The 21,865-nt window shown below is 39.0% G+C and overlaps 2 protein-coding genes across 3 annotated transcripts in view; one reads left to right on the top strand and one right to left on the bottom strand.

The window, feature by feature from the left end:
- SVOPL (SVOP like) overlaps positions 1 to 8,159 on the top strand; it is a 78,118-nt gene extending 69,959 nt beyond the window's left edge. The window contains exons 14-15 of the mRNA XM_088831879.1: positions 7,547 to 7,660; positions 8,067 to 8,159. Coding sequence (XP_088688005.1) covers positions 7,547 to 7,660; positions 8,067 to 8,159 — 207 coding nt within the window. The remainder of the gene's footprint in view (positions 1 to 7,546; positions 7,661 to 8,066) is intronic.
- An 8,801-nt stretch (positions 8,160 to 16,960) lies between these two features.
- Positions 16,961 to 21,865, bottom strand: part of TRIM24 (tripartite motif containing 24) — a 117,881-nt gene continuing 112,976 nt past the window's right edge. For both annotated transcript variants that reach the window (XM_055421333.2, XM_055421332.2), the window contains exon 19: positions 16,961 to 21,640. In XM_055421333.2, coding sequence (XP_055277308.1) covers positions 21,431 to 21,640 — 210 coding nt within the window. In that variant the 3' untranslated portion in view covers positions 16,961 to 21,430. The remainder of the gene's footprint in view (positions 21,641 to 21,865) is intronic.

Below are 21,865 nucleotides of genomic sequence, written 5' to 3'. Positions count from 1 at the left end.
AAAATCATAACATTTCTCCCCAGATCTACTACTCTTCACAGTTTCCATCAGTGCATGGCATGGCATCTGGATCCAACCTGAAAACTTTCCTCCGTTCCATTCTCTCTCATTGTCATAGCCAGTCCCCAAACCACTGGATTTTACATCCTGATACATGGGAAATTCTTAATCTTTTCTCCTTTTCCACCAGTACCACTCTGGTCTGGATTACCATCACCTTCCACTGGACGGCTAGTATAGCAGCCTGCCTGGTCTCTCCAGGCTCTTACTCTCCTTCATTTTCTTCCCTGCGTCTGTGCAGATCTTATGTTGTTCTTATGCTTTAAACCCTTCATCATTTTGCCCTTGCCATTCCTCAGTGATAAAGACCAAAATCCTCAACCACGGACTACAGGACTCTAACGGTGAAATCCCCATCTGTACTCTTTGCTACTTGTAAAATTTCAAATACAGAAATGTGTAACCGAGAAAAGAAAAATCCTCTGTAATTCTATCACTAGAGATAACTGCTGTTATCTCTTAACAGTTTGGGGTGTATCTTTCAGATGTTTTTTTAATGGATATATTATCTTTTATCTAAACTTATTACATATGTTATACAGAGATACTTGTATATATGTAGATACAAATATGTCATAAATATCTACATCTTTCTACATATCTACCTGTTATGGTCACCTGCAGAGACAGAAGGAACTCCTCCCCCAACTCTGCCTGCCCCCCAAATAAATATTTGGGGTTGGATGTCAAGACTGATGACACATACATATACCAAGAGGGTATGAAAGGTTTATTGCTTGTTACATAGTTGAGGTCTCTGGGAGAGCAGGCAAGGAGATTCGTTGGAGCTTTCCTTGCAGCCAGATTTGAGGGTTTCTGTGTGAGGTCAGGGGCATGTGTGGCTTGAATCTCCTGTCAGCCAGTCTTTCTTTTCAGTTTGTTCAGAAGCTAGAGTACAAGGGAAGAGAGAAGGGTGAGGCTTAATGGCTGTCAGCCATCATGAAGTGGAGTCAGACTCTTCTTTACACTATATCCTCATCTGTGAGTACACAGGTAGACAGGTTCATGTTCAAACATTATACAAGCCCATCCACCAGTCTATCCACACACACATCTCCATATTGCAACTGTCTTTCCTCGTTAATAACTGTTTTATGTTAGTATGTGTAGATCAAGTTCATTCTTTTATGTAGATGTGTAGACTTCCATTGCAGAGATGTGCCTGATTAGATGGCCATTACCTTGGTGATGAAGTTGTCTCTGATGTTCTTTCTTTCTGCTTTAACAAACAACAGGGCCCCTGAACATCATGAAAACATTTGTTCCTGTGCAACCATGTTAGTCATTGAGCTCTTTTATGTTCTAAATATCGTAAAAACTGTGCCTCAGATTCTTTGAAGTGATATTCTAGAGGCAAGAGACAGTTTGCTAATATATTAAATATATATAAACACATACAAAACAGAGGAAAGAGTTGGTGGTGGGGGTGGTCTGGTGTATAGCGTTCTTCAGATCAGTTCAGTCACTCAGTCTTGTCCAACTCTTTGTGATCCCATGGACTACAGCATGCCAGGCCTCCCTGTCCATCACCAACTCCTGGAGTTTATTCAAACTCATGCCCAATGAATCGGTGATACCATCCAACCATCTTATCCTCTGTTGTCCCCTTCTCCTCCTATTTGCGATGAAGTGATGGGACCAGATGCCATGATCTTGGTTTTCTGAATGTTGAGCTTTAAACCAACTTTTTTACTCTCCTCTTTCACTTTATCAAGAGGCTCTTTAGTTCCTCTTCACTTTCTGCCATAAGGGTGGTATCATCTGCATATCTGAGGTTACTGATATTTCTCCCGGCAATTTTGATTCCAGCTTGTGCTTTATCCAGCCCAGTGTTTCTCATGATGTACTCTGCATACTGACGGACTCTTTCCTATTAGGAACCAGTATGTTGTTCCATGTCCCGTTCTAACTGTTGCTTCTTGACCTGTGTACAGATGTCTCAGGAGGTAGGTCAAGTGGTCTGGTATTCCCATCTTTTTCAGAATTTTCCACAGTTAGTTGTGATCCACACAGTTAAAGGCTTTGGCATAGTCAAAAAAGCAGATGTTTTTTCTGGAACGTTCTTGCTTTTTCGACAATTCAGTGGATGTTGGCAATTTGATCTCTGGTTCCTCTGCCTTTTCTAAATCCAGGTTGAACATCTGGACAGTTAACGTACTGTTGAAGCCTGGCTTGGAGAATTTTGAGCATTATTTTGCTAGTGTGTGAGATGAGTGCAATTGTGCAGTAGGTTGAGCATTCTTTGGCATTGCCTTTCTTTGGGACTGGAATGAAAACTGACCTTTTCCAGTCCTGTGGCCACTGCTGAGTTTTCCAAATTTGCTGGCATTTGAGTGCAGCACTTTCACAGTATCATCTTTCAGGATTTGAAATAGCTCAACTGGAATTCCATCATCTTCACTAGCTTTGTTCATAGTGGTGCTTTCTAAGGCCCACTTCACTTCACATTCCAGGATGTCTGGCTCTAAGTGAGTGACCACACCATCATGATTATCTGGGTCGTTAAGATCTTTTCTGTATAGTTCTTCTGTGTATTCGTGCCACCTCTTCTTAGTATCTTCTGCTTTGTTAGGTCCATACAATTTCTGTCCTTTATTGTGCCCACCTTTGCATGAAATGTTCCCTTGGTATCTCTAATTTTCTTGAAGAGAACTCTAGTCTTTCCCATTCTATTGTTTTCCTCTATTTCCTTGCACTGATCACTGAGAAAGACTTTTTTATCTTTCCTTGTTATTCTTTGGAACTCTGCATTCAAATGGGTATATCTTTCCTTTTCTCCTTTGCCTTTGGCCTCTCTTCTTTTCACAGCTATTTGTAAGGCCTCCTCAGACAACCATTTTGCCTTTTTGCATTTCTTTTTCTTGGGGATGGTCTTGATCACTACCTCCTGTACAATGTCACGAACCTCCATCCATAGATCTTCAGGCACTCTGTCTATCAGATCTAACCCCTTGAATCTATTTGTCACTTCCACCATATAGTCATAAGGGATTTTATTTAGGTCATACCTGAGTGTCTAGTGGTTTTCCCTACTTTCTTCAATTTAAGTCTGAATTTAGCAATAAGGAGTTCATGATCTGAGCCACAGTCAGCTCCCCGTCTTGTTTTTGCTGACTGTATAGAGCTTCTCCATCTTTGGCTGCAAAGTATATAATCAATCTGATTTTGGTAGTGACCATCTGGTGATGTCCATGTATAGAGTCTTCTCTTGTGTTGTTGGAAGAGGGTGTTTGTTATGACCAGTGCATTCTCTTGGAAAAACCCTGTTAGCCTTTGCCCCGCTTCATTCTGTACTCCAAGGCCAAATTTGCCTGTTACTCCAGGTGTTTCTTGACTTCCTGCTTTTGCATTCCAGTCCCCTATAATGAAAAGGACATCTTTTTTGGGTGTTAGTTCTAGAAGGTCTTGTAGGTCTTCATACAACTGTTCTTGAGCATTACGGGTCACGGCATAGACTTGGATTACTGTGATATTGAATGGTTTGCCTTGGAAACAAACAGATCATTCTGTCATTTCTGAGACTGCATCCAAGTCCTGCATTTTGGACTCTTTTGTTGACTATGATGGCTACTCCATTTATTTAAGGGATTCTTGCCCACAGTAGTAGATATAATGGTCATCGGAGTTAAATTCACCCATTCCAGTTCATTTTAGTTTGCCGATTCCTAGAATGTCGATGTTCACTCTTGCCATCTCCTGGTTTGACCACTTCCAATTTGCCTCGATTCATGGATCTAACATTCCAGGTTCCTATGCAGTATCGCTCTTTACAGCATTGGACTTTACTTCCAACACCAGTCACATCCACAACTGGGTGGTGTTTTTGCTTTGGTCTTTGCATTCTTTCTGGAGTTATTTCTCCACTGATCTCCAGTAGCGTATTGGGCACCTACCAACCTGGGGAGTTCATCTTTCAGTGTTCTGTCTTTCTTCCTTTTCATACTGTTCATGGGGTTCTCAAGGCAAGAATACCGAAGTGGTTTGCCATTCCGTTCACCAGTGGACCACGTTTTGTCAGAAGCCTCCACCATGACCCATCTGTCTTGGTTGGCCCTACATGGCATGGGTCATAGATTCATTGAGTTAGACAAGACTGTGTTCCACGTGATCAGATTGGTTTGTTTTTCTGTGATGAGGTGTAAGGTGGTTAGGGAGGGCATTTATAATATGGCAGAGTCATGTGGGAGTGACTACAGAGTATGTCTAAGGAAGACTGTTCTTATGTAGAAAAGTGTATTGAATAATTTTTAGGTCAAAGGGTATGTATATTTTAATTACAATGAATCTTGTTAAATTATTTTCATTTAAAAATTTTATATACTCTTGATAAGTAACACACTCTTAAGCATCTGTTTCTTTCCATCATCACCAACCCCCTCCTTTTTTCATGTTGAGCACTTTTTTGCTTCTGTTTTTTAATTGGAGGATAATTTCTTTATAATATTGTGTTGGCCTCTGCCATATATTAACAAATCAGCCACAGCTATACATATTCCCCTCTCCCCTGAACTCCCCTCCCATCTCCTGCCCCATTCCACCCCTCCAGGTTGTCACAGACCACTGCCAAACCCCCTTTTAACCTTTTCTGATATTGGTGGACAATAAAGTATATCCTGTCTTAATGTGTACTTTGTTATTAGGAAGGCTGAGCATCTCTCCTCTGTTTATTATCCATTTGTGTATATATATATATATTTTTGGTAAGTTTCTTATTTATGTGATTTGCAGAATTTCTGCAGGTCATGAACTATTTATTATACTAGAGATATTTTTTCTTCGTTCATGGTTTGCCTTAAGATGTTACTAGTTACTAGTCAAGTTTTTGGCATATAAAATTAAAACTTTTTGTTGTCAACTTACCAGTTATTTTCATCTAAAGAGTTAGTGTTTTGGGTCATGTTTAATGGCCTTCAGCACCTACTAAACCATATTTCTAAAAACATTTCTAAAACAGCAAAGCCTGTCAGTGTTTCATCTAAAACATTAATTTCTTTGATTTATTTACAGTTTACTAATGCTTAAGCCCTGAGTTAAAGATCCAGCTTTAAAAAGCAACACAATGCTTAGCTGTCTTTCCTGGCCCTTAAGCATTTGTCTGGTTCAATTGATTCACGTGCTCCTACTGTAGCAATTCAGTTTCCACAGATACTTGGATCTATTTTGTGACTCACTGCTTTACTGATCTATTTTGGCATCAATATCATATTGCTTTACCGGATAAAACTGCGTTGGGTCTTCCGTTGCGAGAGCACCAGCTATCCTGAGGGAAACTTCGGAGGGAACCAGCTACTAGATGGTTCGATTAGTCTTTCGCCCCTATACCCAGGTTGGACGACCAATTTGCACGTCAGGACCGCTACGGACCTCCATCAGAGTTTCCTCTGGCTTCGCCCTGCCCAGGCATAGTTCACCACCTGGTGGCTCACAGGTTAAAGCGTCTGCCTCCAATGCGGGAGACCTGGGTTCGATCCCTGGGTCGGTAAGATCCCCTGGAGAAGGAAATGGTAACCCACTCCAGTATTCTTGCCTGGAGAATCCCATGGACGGAGAAGCCTGGTAGGCTACAGTCCACGGGGTCGCAAAGAGTCGGACACGACTGAGCGACTGAACGGAACGGAACCTTGAGAACTATTTTTTAAAATAGTGTTTTTGCATTTAACAACAAATTTAGTTTTCATGTCCCTTAGTAGAGTTTTAGTCTTTATGTCTTACACATCTCTCAAGTTTATTTCTAAATACTTTTATTCCTATTAGCTGTGTCCAACAAACTTAATATGCTGTATTTTCATTCCCCTCAATGTTACTTTTTATTTTTCTTGATGTTTTGACACATGGATTGTTTACGAGTTTGGAAAGTTTGCTGTTATCTTTGTTATTTCTAGCTTTGATAGCATTTTAGTCAGAGATCATATTCTATGGTTTCAGTTCTTCTAATTCCTTTGAGGTTAATTTTATGGCCCAGAATGAGGTCTGCCTTGGTTGAATGTTCCATGGTTAGAAAAGAATATGTATTCTGCTGTTAGGTGGGTGTTCCATAAGTGTCAATGAACTCCTGTTGGTTGATGGTGTTATAAAGTTTATTCTTGCTGATCTTCTGTCAAGCAGTTCTGTCAACTGTGGAGAGTGGTTTTTACTGAAAGGACATAATCTGAAGCTCTTTGGTATATCAGCCTTTAGGAGTGCTGTCTTGTTGGACTGAATCTTTATCATTGTGTAATATCCCTCTTTGTACCTGGTGTGTGCTGATTATTAGAAGTAGAGATTTACAGATCTTTGTTTTTAATACAGTGAATCTGGAGTGGGGCCTGAAGACTCATTTCTACAAAGTTCCCAGATAATTTTTAGTATTTTTCACTTGTTTGGTGGTGTTTTTTGTTTTGGATATATATCAAAAATACATTGCTGCGTCATATGGTAGTTCTATTTTTAGTTATCTGAGAAACTGCAATACTGTTTTCCACAGTGGTGCCACCAACTTGTATTCTCACCAACAGTGTACGAGAGTTCCCCTTTCTCCACACCCATGCCAACATCTGTTATTTGTGTGCCTTTTGAAGTTAGCCGTTTTGACAGGTGTGAGGAGATATCTCACTGTGGTTTTGATTTGCGTTTCCCTGATTATTAGTGATGCTGAGCATCTTCTCACGTGCCTGTTAGCCATCAGCATTTCCTCTTTGGCCATTTTTATAAGTAGGTATCAGAGTTCTTGCTTGCTAACAATAAAAACTGACTTGGGTTAACTTAGGCATAGAGGTCTTTACTGAAAGAATATCCAGTAACACTGGCTGGATTGCTGGAGTCCCACTAGCAAGCAGAGCCTGAAACCCTCTAGGGAATTGCTCTCCCTCACCCTAGCTGTGAAGCACAGTTCTGTGACCTCAACTGAACCCAGGAGGGTCTCACACCTTCTTGAACTTTGAATCTGGTGCAAAGGATATGAAGTGGAGCTAGTTTAGAATTATTCAGGGGGTGGTAAGAATTCTGGTGTCAAAACAGAAGTGGCAGTAAAGACAGGACCTAGATACTACATCTATTCCCAAAAGACTTCCTCCTGGTTCATCCCTTCAGCACTGAAGAGGGCAAGCTGACTTTTAGCAGAAGGGGTACTGCAGGAAAGGAGACGGTTACTTGGTAAGGGAGCTGCATTGGTATGAGAAGGGTCTGGAGGACAGGCGGTTCTCTCATCTTCCCCAGGTATTGGTTTGCTCCAGTGATACCCAAGGGGTGGGTGCAGGGAGAAGTCTGACCTGGCCGGTGCATGTTAATGTCACTCTCAGCTTCTGAAAGAGTCACACAAAAGGCCTACAAAAGCTTGACCCAAATAAATACTAGATCTAGGATGTCAGAATTACACAATTTACAGAACGGCTGCAAAGCCTTTCATTTATGTATTTGGTGGGATGAATCCTTATTTTCCCTTTGGCATGAAGATCAGTTGAAAAGTGTCTGGGGTGCAGTATGTTGAGTCATTCCTTGTGCTTTGCAGGTTCTTATGAACGCATCATTCCTGGGGGCCCTGTGTCTCTTCTCGTCTGTCTGTGTGTTGTGTGCCATTTCTGCATTCACTCTCCCCATTGAGACCAAAGGACGGGCCCTACAGGTAAGTGATGTGGGAATCTAGGTATTCTCAATGAACACCTTTTGACTAAAGGAAATGAGCTTGGAGTATGAAAATTCTTTTAAGTAGAGGTGATAATGCCCAAGCCTGTGCTCACACAATGGTACATTTGTTTAGCAGGTTCCAGTAGAAAAACTGGGTATCCAGTGTTCTTCCATGTAACTTTGAGCAGCACACTGATTGTTCATTTCAAACCTCTGCTTCCTGTAAAGCTTGAACTGGGACTAAAATGAGTATTACTGGTGCCTCAGCATTCTACCCTTTCCGCTTTTCTTCTGTATATGAGCACTGCTGCAGAGCTAAACGTGGCCACAGGGTCAGAAACAGCTGTTTGCATTGCCTGTAGGATCACAGAGTCTTTACTGTTGGTCCTGCTATCTTCCCCCAGTTTTATCAGCTGCCTGTGGTAAGAGTGGAGGCAAAAACTTCCACACCGCACCAGCTGCCATCCAATACTGACAGTCAGACACAAAGTACATAGAAAGACATCCCAGAAGTATAAGGTGTGCTTCTGGGGGCAAAGTTGTATCAGAGACAGCTTCTCCTAGCCCTCTGCCCTTACAGTTGGCTCTGTTTCCCTGCCTTAAATACAAAGCTTATTGCTGGTGGTATGCAAGGGCATGTGTGTAAGCACACGTGGGAAAGGGGAACAGCTGAGGTTAGTGTATACCAGTTGACCACTGAACAGGGGTTAGGACACCAACCTTCCAGGCTGTCAAAACCTGCAGTATTAAAAACTTAGTCAGTCTTCAGTGTCCACAGTTCTGCAGATTCAACCAACCATGAACTGCAGATCATACATTACTAGAATATTTACAGTTGTAAAAACATCCACGTAAAAGTGGACCTGCATAATTCAATGCTGTGCTGTTTGAGAGTTAACTGTGGTTTGGCCGATCTGAGCTGCCCCATCTAAATGGGACTGTGAAATCATCGTGCTTGTTTGGCTGCGTGCATCCTGCCCTCTGTCCCATATCCTATTTATAGTGAATCATGGGCACATGTTAATTATTTGTCCTGGTACAGATGTGTTTTGTTGTCTGAGTAGTTGGAAAACAAAACTGAGTAAAGAGGGGGAAAGCACAACACGCTAGTGTCCATTTTTTCTTGTCCTAGATTCAAGATGTGTTATTCTGTTTTCCCTTTAACTTTTAATCTTTAAGGTAATATGCATTTTAATCACAGATTAGATAACTTGCTAAGTAATTAGAAATTTAGGGCTTTGTTTAGGTTCCTTACTTGGAAAGGTGACCTAATCATTGAATCCTTAAAGCCAGGGATTGTATTAGGTGATTCAGATGATTCCTTTTAATCTTAAATAATCGGATTATCACACTCTTCACAAAGTTGAGGAAAGAAAGGCAAGGGAAAGTGGAGTAACTTGTATAAAGGAACATGCTAAATAAAGAGGGATTGGAATTTAACTAGATTTCAAAATTAAGTGGTGCTAAATCTTATGCTAATTTTCTATGGTGGTGGTTTTTTAAAGTAGCAATAATACCTATAAAATAAATCTGGCTCTTCATTTTATGTGCTTTATGGATTTTTCAATTCAAGTCATATGAGCCACTGACAAAAACCATTCCCTTTTCTGTTGATTGAAATGAAATGATTTTACATGTCTGTTTATAAGACTTAATGTTACTAATATCAGTTCCTACAACTTTCATACGCAGATCCAATAAATATATTTGTGTGGAAATGTAGCCCTTGATGGCTCTGCCACTCAGTGGGTGTATGTTTTCAGACAAATCTCAAAAGGTGTATGTCTGTATCTCAGTGTTGGGAGCACTTAATATATGAAACTATCTAGTGACTGATACAGTAAAACTTCTAAAAATGTTTAAAACATGCCCCACATTTTACCATTAGACAGCATCAGAAATAATTCAAATGAACCAACCTGGCCAATAGTTAATAGTATTAATTCCACTTTAGAATTACTTTAAAAACTTATCTTGATGAACCTGGTAAACGATTTAAAAAAAAAAAAAAGGTTAAGTATAATGTGATTTTTTTTCCCCTAAATGATATTTGTAATTGAATTATAAAAGTACTACTGCATTGTCAGGTACACAGGTAAAAACGTTAGACCCTTAATTCCTTATTAAAGAACCTCCTGTTACTAGTTTTTAGTGCTGGATAGCTGCATGTGAAGACTTCAAAAAAAATTAAATGTATTATCTATTCTTTCTCCAGCAAATTAAATGAAGATCTGCAAATCTATGTCTACCAAAGAAGAAAAATGTATTTTTATCTTCACAAAGAGCTGTGGCACATTTAAAAACACCTGGTTTAATTTTGGTATACTACTTGGTAGTTAAGAAATTGATCATATATTTTTGAAAAACAACAAACAAGAGGATGAAATAAATTAGCTGTATATATAGTCTCTTAGGGAAGAGATAAATAGAGGAGTTTCATAAAACATACATTAAGGTTGGTGAGGGATATCTAGGAGAGATGGGGAGGGAGAAGCTGGCTTTCATTGCTTGGCATCAAGTCTGTTCATGTTTATATGAATAAGTAATAAGTATCAGACAAACCTATACTTGATATTCTCCCATGAGGTATACAGCAAAAGCTGTACTGAAATTTTGTAGCTAAGACATGAGTTTGAGATGGTATCATTAAGCCTTTCAAAACAAATAGAAGTCATCAAATTCACAAGTAAAATTAGCATACTTCAATTGTGACCTCCATACTTTATAATGAAAATTACTTTTTCATAAAAGAATGTGCTTACATTCATTGCAGTCTTGGGTATATAATAACTAAAGTAGCTGCGAATAAACTTTTTCCCAGACATTCTATTTTGACTCTTAATTTCATTAGAGTATAGCAAGCTTTTCTACATGATGTAATCATATGCCCTTTGGGGAACAACCACTTGCAAGCATATCATACCTGTGCGCACAGGTATGCTGTGGAAGAAAAACACCCACGTTTTTACATTTAGTCTTTGGTTGCTCATTGGGTTTATCGTAGATTTCTTAAAAGAGGAATCCATACCCAATGACTTGACTCCCCTACTCCTTCCACTCCCATTTTGCAATGGAAAAAAAAAAGAATTTGTTGCTACAACGATGAAGTGTCCTTGGACTAGCGAACCATGTGTATGCAAATCATTCCTATTTGAACTACAGGCACAAATGGCTTGAAGTCAGGAAACTGACTATAAAGGGCCAGAAAGTAAACATTTCAGACTTTGAGCTACATATGGTCTCTGTCAACAGCCCTCGCCAGCCTTTAAAAATGTTAACAACATTATTAGCTCTCAGGCTGTATAAAAGGAGGCCATAGGCTGAATTTGGCTAACAGGCCATAGTGGTTTTTTTGAAGTAAGTTTGAAGGCTCAAGATGGGGCCACTCCTGCCCAGGTGCCATGTCAGCAAACCAAAACTTAAATAACCTTCATGTCCCTGTCAATGGTCCGCTTGACAAGAAACACGGTACAGCCAGTTGGCCAGACACCAAGCCAAGTGTGGCTCTCTACTCACCTCCTTATTCCTTATTTTATATCCTCCTGCCTTCAGCTCCCCTTTGCAGTTCTTTGGGCCCCTGCAAGTGGACAGTGCATGCTTTAAGTGTCAAAGTTTGTTTGGATTGCTCAAATCGTCATCTTTGATCATCTGTAACAGTCTTTCGGGGGGAAGGGTGGAATCCCAAGCTGACTTCCAATGGCCTGTGGGACAAGATGCATAGGCCAAGAGCCCACTGAACCCTTTGTGTTGTTTTTCTCATCATAACCAAGGGCAAGCCACTTAGGGATTTGAGCTCCGACCCTTTGTACACAGTTCTGATCCAAACAAACTTTATGTAAGGGGAAAAAGAAGTGTGTGTGTGTATACTTATTTCCCAGAAAAGTTCCAAGACAGCTATATTGGGAACCCACAATGGATGGCAGCAGTTAGGGGATGCATAAAGAGAAGTCCACAGCAAAAAGTGTGGGGAGACTTGGAAAATAAGAAATTACAACTGTTTGAACTAATGGCACATCATCATCTAAGCAGCACAAGTCATACTATTAAAAGTCATTAGGGTGACTGCAGCTTTTATAAAGAAATCTTCTCATTTAAAGATTAAATAGATCAATTGCTAAGAGGAATTTTGAATCCAAAGATGTAAAACTGGTAAGCATGGATCAAACACTTGAAAGATTTTAGAGTGCTTCCCACCTAAATCTAAGACTCATGTGCTAAGATGGTCATGGACTGGGTTAGATACATACTGGGCCCCCTGACAATCTCAAGAAAAATTCTGTGCAACAAAGTACACTGTAAAATACCACCAGATCCCCAGCCTAGCAGAGTACATCCCTCTTAAGTAGTAATTTGGTTCCCAAAGACCCAAGGCTTACCTAAAGAATTGAGATCCTTGAATTTCAAAAAATTGAGCAGTCCATCTTCTGGCACACCTGCTTATTCTGTCATAATAATTGTGGTCCTGGAAACTGCAGACATCTACAGAAATGGCAAAATCTAAGACAACCTAGCATTGCAATGGCCATCATCAAGGATATTCCAGTTAGATACGTTGTTTATTTAAGAACCACCTGTGAAAGTGTTCCCAAATCAACCAGAATGGGATATATATTTTAATTGCTATGCAGAAGACTCCAAAATGCTGCAAAATTCCAAAACAGCTTCATTGAAAGATTCAATGCTAAAGGCTATTGAAAAATCAGAGAAAACAACACAAATGTGGCTCCACCAACTATTTTTCTTTACCTGAATACTGTCTCCTAATCCTCTTAACTGAACTACCTTTCCACTTTGAAGAGACAAGACCAAAAACATTCATCAAGTTGGTTTTAAAACTGCAACAGCTCCAAGGCCAGATAACTAAGGTAATAAACCCCCTCCTCCTGAACTTGAATACCCCCTGATCTACTCTCAAAGGCGGCCCTTCCAGGGTGAATGGGACTCTGAGGGATTTTCTGATAAACTCTTAACAGTTATTCCCTTAAACAGCCAAGGGGAAACTAAAACAAATGGAAAACCTTGTAAAATCCTAGTAGGCCAGAACTTACACTCTTTACTGTAAATTCTGCTCACTGGAATCTGTAGATCGGAATCCTGGGAAAACCCACAGAAGCTAGCCAAAAGTGAGAATTCTTACCGAAGTCAGCTCCTGCTGGTCACTGGAGTTTCTGGTCCAGAGAGAAATTTCACGTCCTTCCCTTTCCAAATGAAGACTCTTGGGAATCTGGTTTGGGGAACTCATTGGTTATTGATCCTTTCTCTCCCAGGAATAGCTATTGCCTTTTTGTGTCCTGAGAACTGGCTGGCCTTTCTGCCTGCTGACACATGGGGGTTGTTTCCTCTTGTGTATGGAGGCAGTTCAACTATCAGGCCACAAACTATGGTTGGACAGAAATGTGGGTTGCATCCCATTTGCAGCTTACCAACTGTTGCCAGCTCCTCCAGAAACTGTCCAAGCACTTCTCTCTTTTGGCTCTCTTTGGGAGTGACTCTGGATCTAGGGAGGGTAGTAGCTCTTGGTGTTTGTTCAGTACAGCCAGGAATAGTCACTGTCCAGTCTGAAATTTGGTGTTGGGTGGATGGTCCCTTTGGTATCTTTCAGGTTGTAATCCTGTAATCCAATCCTATTTCCTGTTTCACAAATTGAGTCTTTGTAAGACCAGAAAAAGTTCACCTATCCTTTTTACTAATCAGAACCTCTCTCATATCTCACAAGGTTTGTGAAAGTGAAAAGTGAAAGTCGCTCGATCTTGTCCATGGAATTCTCCAGGCCAGAATACTGGCGTGGGTAGCCTTTCCCTTCTCCAGGGGATCTTTCCAACCCAGAATTGAACCCAGGTCTCCCGCACTGCAGATGGATTCTTTACCAGCTGAGCTTCTAGGGAAGCCCCAAGGCTTGTAGGTATTGTAAAAATGCTGGCTTCAGGTAACATCTTTCTTGGAGGAAGTTGCATTCTTTGTCAATGCCTGTGAGATGTTTGAGTGTCTTTGCTAGGAACTGAGGTTCATCTCTTTGGAATGTAAACTTCAGGGAGGAAATTTTTTACAAAAAAAAAAAAAAAAAGGTGGGGGTGGGCAGTATTTGGAAACTAGGCAAATGAAAAAAATCTTACGTCTTCTCCACAAATACTAGTAAAACAGTTTAAACTTTCTGAGCACATAACCTTAATTCATTCCATCTGCCAGAAACACAATTTGGATCCAACTGTTTTTATAAACTAGTGAGTTTTGAATTATCATACCCATCTCGTGGCTAAAATTGAAAAACTGTACGATCAGTATACAGATCTTATATCTATGTGTATGTCACAGATGTGTGATTTTGTTCTTCTGGATGGTGTTGCCAAAATTTGTGAAGAGCTCCATTAAACTGACTTAAAGACAAATAGAAGTTTATATAAATCAAGTAAACTCTATATTTTTCAAGTTCATGCGATCTAGGATAATCTTTGGTTAAAAAAAGTAGTTTAAGTTTTGTCAGTTTAATTAAAATAGACACATCTTTAAAGTTATCAGCAGTAACAACCCACTCCAGTATTCTTGCCTGGAGATTCCCATGGACAGAGGAGTCTGGCAGGCTACAGTTTGTGGGCATGCAAGAGTTGGACATGACTTAGTGACTAAACTACCAGGCTTACTAAAAGTCAAATAAGTTCATGTTATTTCTTTTACAGAATTTGTCAGCAAGAAATTAGATGAAGATAATAAGTCTCATGAAATTTTCATGAGTAATCCAAACATAATTGTTAACAGACATAAATAAGTTTTTAAAGGAGCTTTTCAACAATAATCATGCTTTATGGTATCAGTTCAGTTCAGTCGCTCAGTCGTGTCCGACTCTCCGCGACCCCATGAATCACAGTACGCCAGGCCTCCCTGTCCATCACCAACTCCCGGAGTTCACTCAAACTCATGTCCACAGAGTCGGTGATGCCATCCAGCCATCTCGTTCTCCGTCGTCCCCTTCTCCTCCGGCCCCCAACCTTTGCCAGCATCAGAGTCTTTTCCAGTGAGTCAACTCGTCGCATGAGGTGGCCAAAGTATTGCAGTTTCAGCTTTAGCATCAGTCCCTCCAATGAACATCCAGGATTGATCTCCTTTAGAATGGTATCTACTTAAAAATTGTTTCCAAAATCTTTTTGGTACTTGAAACCTTAAAGTCATACTGAGATTAAATTTGGATATTTATTGAATCATTTCCAAGTAAGAGAAAATTCTGAAATATTAATTACTGAGCATAGACTGACTTTTACAGAATAACTGAAAGATATTTGGAACATGTTTTGTGTCATGCTGAAAAATTTCCTGTGAAGATGAATATATTTCCAGAAATTATTGCAAAAGCATTATCAGATAAGTGATATTTAATTCTGTTAGGTTATTTGTGCAGCATATGTTATTAATATAAGTTATCAAGAAATTATATTAAATTCCAGATAATCTGACATTCTAGTACAATGGTATCAGTCATAATTCTAGTTATTATCTTAAAATGTTAGATATCTATTTGTCATAGAAATAACCACATTTTCTTGTCAATTCCATAATAGAACTCTTGTCAGCTCTCTAACCACTAGTATTTTAAAGTCTTATCATTTATAGACAGTTATTATTTTACTCTGATCCTTTTACAAAAATGAGATTCATGCAAAGTACCCTATCAAGTACTCTTGACCACCGACATTGCTGTTAAAGTGTCAAAACTTTTGTCCTTATTTCACAACTGTGTAAACATGGAAGACCTCAAAAACTGAGGAGGAGGAGAAGTAGCCCATAGCAGACTGCTTTCTCCCAAGAATGCTATTACTCATATACCTCAGGCCATTTCAAATTGAACACAATCCAACTTCCAACCATTAGATTTGTGGTGATGCTGGTGATCCTGGAGTTAGTTATTTTTGCCCATCATAAACTTCCCCCCCGTTTTCCAATGCCTCAGGGTCTCTGGAACAAGCTCCCTTGATAAATACTTCTGGAGAAGTATAGACCAATTATGTGAAACACATAAAAAGACCAACTGGCTTTAAGAAGTATCCCCCTCATCCATATTTCTTGACTTATTTGATTCTAGTTAGTTTTAGACATGGAAACCCTGGTTCAGGAATACTTTCCAAACAATGGGTATTATTTTGATGCTAATAATTTTTGCCTCCCTACTAGGCTGTGTACTCATGAAAGTTTTAAATGCATGTGGGGTAGCCACTGACCAGCTAACGACTGTCTGACCAAAATGACCAAAGAGAAGAGAACATAACCAGTTCCAAGAATACAAGCCTGACATCTCTTCTGAACATTACACTAAGACCCAAAGTGGAAATAGTAACTGAAAGTCATACTAGGACTGATATTTTTAATTGAAACTCTCAACTGGTCAAGAAAATGATCCAAAGGTGGTACCAGGCCTATTCTAGGCCCAACATGAAGCCACTTCGGGTGGGGGTGCTATGTACACAAACCAAAACTTACTTTCATTTCCCAATAAATGCTCTACTTGACCAGACCTGCCATACATCCAGTCAGCCAATCAACAGATGCCAAGCAATTTCTGGTCTCTGTACTAACTTTCCGGTTCGTTATTCTTTACCCCATAAAACTTCCTGCCTTCCATCCCATTTTGTTGTTCTCTGAACCACTGCCTTCTTCATGAAGTGTTGAATAAAAGTTTGTTTGGATTACCTAAATTGTCATCCTTAATATTTTTAAATAGTTCGTAGACCTTAGTCTAGTTATTTGAAAATTTTAGGCCAAAATATTTTTGATGCAAATATGTCTTGGCTACATATGTAGGGTTAGCCAAATAACCCTTAGTGGTTCAGTGGTTAAGACTCCACCTGCCAATGCAGGGGATGTGGGTTTGATCCCTGGTTGGGGAAGATTCCACAACTAGGGCAATTAAGCCCACAGGCCACATTTGAGAGCCTGTGCATCATGACCAAAACCCGAGGCAGCCAAAAAAAAAAACAACCCATGACAAACAGTTAACTCAAAACCCTAACGCTGACCTTAGCAGTAAATAATACTTAAAATCAAAGAATAGCAGTGACTGAAAACCACTGACAAAACTGATGCTTAAGCACCTTCCCAAGGATTTCAGGAACTTTCAATGTGGCGGTATCCAAGCTTAAGATACTATACAATGTTGTCTAGAACTGTCTAGTACTCAAGCTTCCTAGAAGACACTAGTCTACAGCAAACCCTATCAACATAATTTTAATTCAAATACTGAATTTCAGAAATCTTTTATAAACTCATAAATATTGCTTACCTTAATTGTTTCAGTCACTAGTAGAAATGGAAGTCAACAAACGTCAAGTCATTTATTTGTAAAAACTTTTTTGGATTGGTTTCACAGTCCATTAAAAGACAATACTAGTTGAGGTATTAACAATAGTAACAGAACTCTAATCTCTGTACAAGCATATTTTGCTTTATGCAATAAGACAGAAGTTGAATGTCTGGATCTAGTTTTATGTATAGAAGAGAATTTGATTTTTTAAAATCTCTTCAAAGCACAGTTTACAGTGAACAAAAAATCCTCCTGTAATATAAATGTCAATGCCTTTATTTGGGAATTATATCTTGAGCTTTAACATACATCCTCATCAGTAAATGCTTTAAATGACTGGATTAGAGAACCAGCATCATTGCCAAAGCATGGCCCTTAATGGCTCACTGACACCCTCCTCTTCCTTCCTGTTTGCCAAATTAATTTTTTGCTTATCTTTTAAAGTTTGTGAAATTCCTGTGTTAGAGTTTTGTTTTTGCTTGTTTAAAAGTCTTCCTATTATTTATGGACTAGCAGCTATGGTCCGTAGGGTTGCAAAGAGTTGGATATGACTGAAGTGACTTAGCATGCACAGCTCATCCCTGCATGGACCGATTTTATAGAGGAATATATACTCATGCCTAGAAAATCCCATGGATGGAGGAGCCTGGTGGGCTGCAGTCCATGGGGTCGTTAAGGGTCGGACACGACTGAGCGACTTCACTTTCACACATTGGAGAAGGAAATGGCAACCCACTCCAGTGTTCTTGCCTGGAGAATCCCAGGGACGGGGGAGCCTGGTGGGCTTCCGTCTATGGGGTCACACAGAGTCAGACACGACTGAAGTGACTTAGCAGCAGCAGCAGCAGCATACAAAGGACACGAAGGAGACCCACACTAGTTAATGTTCTACTGAATGACAAACAGTAATTTTTCCATTAAAAACTCCTTGTTGTGGTAAAATATTCACAGTAAAAATTCATCAAAGCCGATTTTTATTAAAATCAAAGCACCAGTTGACTCTCCCAAATTAAAAACAACAACAAAGACTACTGCCTCAGATATCCTTCACAATAAGCAAAACCTTCATGGGGAGAGAAACTGTGATCTGACTGGCTAGCATGATTCTCTTTCAAGAACATGAGCCACCAAGATGTGAATTTTAGTTAATTCACATCAAGATGAAGGGATAACATACATAATTCTTAACTTACATGATATTATAAAATTTTTTTTTAAAATATGTATGTGCATGGTTATTTTAAAGGAGGGCTTCTAAAGATCGCCTGGAGAAAGGAAAGGCTACCCACTCCAGTATTCTGCCTTGGAGAATTCCATGGACTGTATAATCCATGGGGTCTCAAAGAGTCAGACAAGACTGAGCGACTTTCACTTTCTATTTCAACAAGCAATTAGATGGTTGAACTCATGGTTGTGTCCATAATTTTAATGGCCAATCAGATCACTCAGTTTCTCTCATTCATAACAGATACAGATGAAAAGAAAATAAGTACATCTTCTATTTAAATTTAAAAACCTTTTGCTCCAGTGAAGCAACCTACTGCTGGGATTCACGCTCATCTGTAGATCAAAAGGAGTTAGTTCCTCCTTTCATTGTCTAACTAGTCTCTCTATGTAACCTAAATTTAAAAGTTTAAGCAGTGTTAACAGTAAGAGAAAACTGAAATGCAAATTCATATACTCACCCTTTTGACTGTGGAATGAATCTTTTTGAAAGCAGTCCTAAATTGTGTTGTGTCTACACTACTGTGTAGTAGTAAAATGTGGAGCCCATTCTTTAGCTTGGCAAAGAAAGTGAAGCTACCAAAAGAGGACATTTTCCTTTTAGGACCTTCCCATTTCCTACCCTTCAGAAAAGAAAAGCAGGGCCTGTTAATTCAAAGGACAAGGTAACTGTATTGCCAGATAGTATTTGGAATTTAATATGGTATACATTATCTTTATAAGTTAGTGACTGTGTATTGGGTTTTCTTATTGATGGGAAAGATCAGATGCTTGGCACCTGGGAAAACTTGATGAGCTGGACTGAGTCAGTTCTAGCTGCCACATGGCCTGCTCATCATGTGATCCCTCTTCAGCATTGGGAGTCCTGCAGATATGACATGAGGCTCTTGGTTCTAAATCTAGAGGGCAATCTCCAGGAGTTTTTGATCAGAGGTAAAAACTGGAGTTTTGAAAGTTTAGGTCAAGGTTGCTTGAGTTGCACTGATCTTTTGAAAGGAGTGCTCTCCAAATGGGCATGAGGTATAGTCAGGCTCGTCTGATAGCTTATTCTATTATAATTTAAGGACTACTTTACTGGCATCTGCTGGGATCCACCTGGACACATAGGCACCTGTTAATAAGGTCACAGGACTTTAAAGACTATTAAGAAAATGCTATTTGGAGAGAGAAACTCTTTTAATATATGTGGTTGTCAAGTGCCTTTCATTCAGCAATATATATGTGTGCGTGTGTGTATATATAAAGGTGAAAGAAAAATATTGTTTTAAAAGATTCACATGGCACCAAATGTAACAGTGAAAGTTCTGGGTACATTAGTAGACATTCTGGCTCAGATGCATTTAGGAAATTATAATTGTTCACTCTTAAGTGCTACTTCCCTTTGTGATCATCCTCAAAATTTTTCTGTAGTGCCCCCCTTTAACTAAGGAGACAAATGCGAAAGAAGAAAATGTCCTAAGGAAGTATTCTAACATAAAAACAATAAACTGATTAGCATAAGCTCCATGGCTGCTGTGTTAAAGACGCGGGAACAAAGACAATCAAGCGGTAAATGCACTATTACCAAAATCTGTTCGTCTTTGGAGAATAAATGCCAAATACATACTCAAAACCATACAACAACAATAACAACTTCCCTGAAACGCATATTTGGAAAAGTGAATTATGGTTTCTTAACCTTTAATACATAATTGACATATGGACTAAACTACACAAAGTGAGATGCTCTTGCCAATAAATTATCAGTATTTTCTCATTTTATCTTCAGCAGTACCTGAAAACCCAATGACTTAGCCACAGGGCATTTTCAAATTATCCATTTGAAGAAATAATACCGTGTGGATACAAATAAGTCCTCTAGGTTTAATTCATGGGACCTGACACTATCCAAAGGATAAAATTCTGTCAAGTCAGCTATATTTTTATTCTACTGGCCTAAGAGGAAAATTTCCTCAGCCAATTGATGTTTTATAAACAAAGGTTTACTTCGGCAAACTAAAAAATTTCATGTATTCTGTCAAAGGTTAGATTAGGAAATGGCACAACAATTTTCTTCTATCTTAATCTAGTTATCTTCCTTGATACTGAACAAGTAAAAGGAATACATGAAAGTCAATTAAACTAGCCAAGGCTGACCCATTAAGAATATGCTTACCCTCAGAAGGCAGGTTTTCTATATCTCTCCATCAACAGAATGATAATGAAGACCAGATTAAGTCAGAAAGAATCAATTTGAGGTTCTGATTCTGAAAAATAGATGCTCTAGAAAAAATTTAAATTTCACTATAATTCCCTCTAACTGCCTGCTTCTAAATTCCACAAAAGACTTTCATTCCAATTTATAAAGACAGATGAAAACCACAAAAACTTGTCGCTTACAGGGGAATTTGTATCTAACGCCCCAAAGGGTATAAGTTGAAGAATCTTTACATCAAATATGGCACACACTGCTGTATTTCATATTCTGGATGGCTCCACTAAAAGCCATACTGCAGACAATGAGTCTTGTTATAAAAGGATCATCTGCACAGTTAAAATGCAACCAGTCCACACACAGACACACAGCAAAACCAAACAAGTACACTTACTTCCTTCCCCAGTGGAAGAAGGGAGGTTTTAGAAACATGGAAAATGGCCTTGAAAAGCTGCTATATCAAACACCTCTATAGACAAGAAAAAAACAAAAAAATCAAACATTTGTTTTCCTTTTTCTTTAATACAGTTGCCATCTTACATGATAAACTATTAGGCACCTTCTTAAACAGCATCTAGTCTAATTTCTTGCTGCACCAGTGGGCACTCTAGGATAGAACTCTTATCACCACTGATATTCATGGAGTACTGTACTTACGTGCAGTACACCTAACTCATGTTGGTTCATAATTGAGTAGTGGTATTTTCTAAAAATGGATTAATGCACACATCCAGACCACATTAAATTTTCAACTTGGAGTTCACACAAAGTCCTTTGTATAGTAGCTGTCACTCGGGACTGCAGTTTGAAATCCAGGAAGTGGGAAGAATGTCTTTTTATTTTGTTATTGATGCTTCTTTCTTCCTTTTTCCTTCCTTCCTCCCTCTTTTCCTTTCTTTCTTAATAAGAAGGTTAAAATAAATGGGTTATTAAGGAAATCGGAGTCTAGTAAACATTGAAAACTTAAGATGGTCACAAACTCTTCTTGGTAATGATGTTAAATTAGTGGCAAAATGTTTTTTGAAAACAAACAAAAATCTAAAACCCAGCACAGGCCAGTGTGCTTATTTAAGCAACTGGCGTTCCTCTATGCTCTTGAGGCGTTTCTTCCGGGGTTGTACAAAGTCATCATCTGAGTCATCACTAAATTTATTATCTTCTGAGTCATTCCTGAATTCTAGTTTAGGAAACCTTTTTTCTGGATAAAGATTCTTCAGAAGTTCTTCAAAATAGCTTTCAAGTTTTATACCAGCATTGGCTACTTCTGAATCAGGCTGTTGAATAAAAATAAAAATATGAATTAAAAAAATGTTAAGTCAATAAAAGTAGTAGATTTCTTACATTTTGTTCCCTTTTACCTCAAGATTTTGCATATCAGTAGATTGTTTCGAAAGAAATGTTTACCTACAGCTTTGATGTAAAGTAAATAATAGTCTGGGGCAAGACAAAGTCTAGAGATGAGCAGATAAGAAGTAAATAAAGGCACTGACTCATCTAGA

The sequence above is a fragment of the Moschus berezovskii genome, chromosome 3 (assembly GCF_049115385.1).
Source record: "Moschus berezovskii isolate FMDL1 chromosome 3, NW_MosBer_1.0, whole genome shotgun sequence".
Lineage (NCBI taxonomy): Eukaryota > Metazoa > Chordata > Mammalia > Artiodactyla > Moschidae > Moschus > Moschus berezovskii.
Note: the sequence above shows the minus strand (reverse complement) of the source record. Positions and strands in the feature narration are given on the sequence as shown.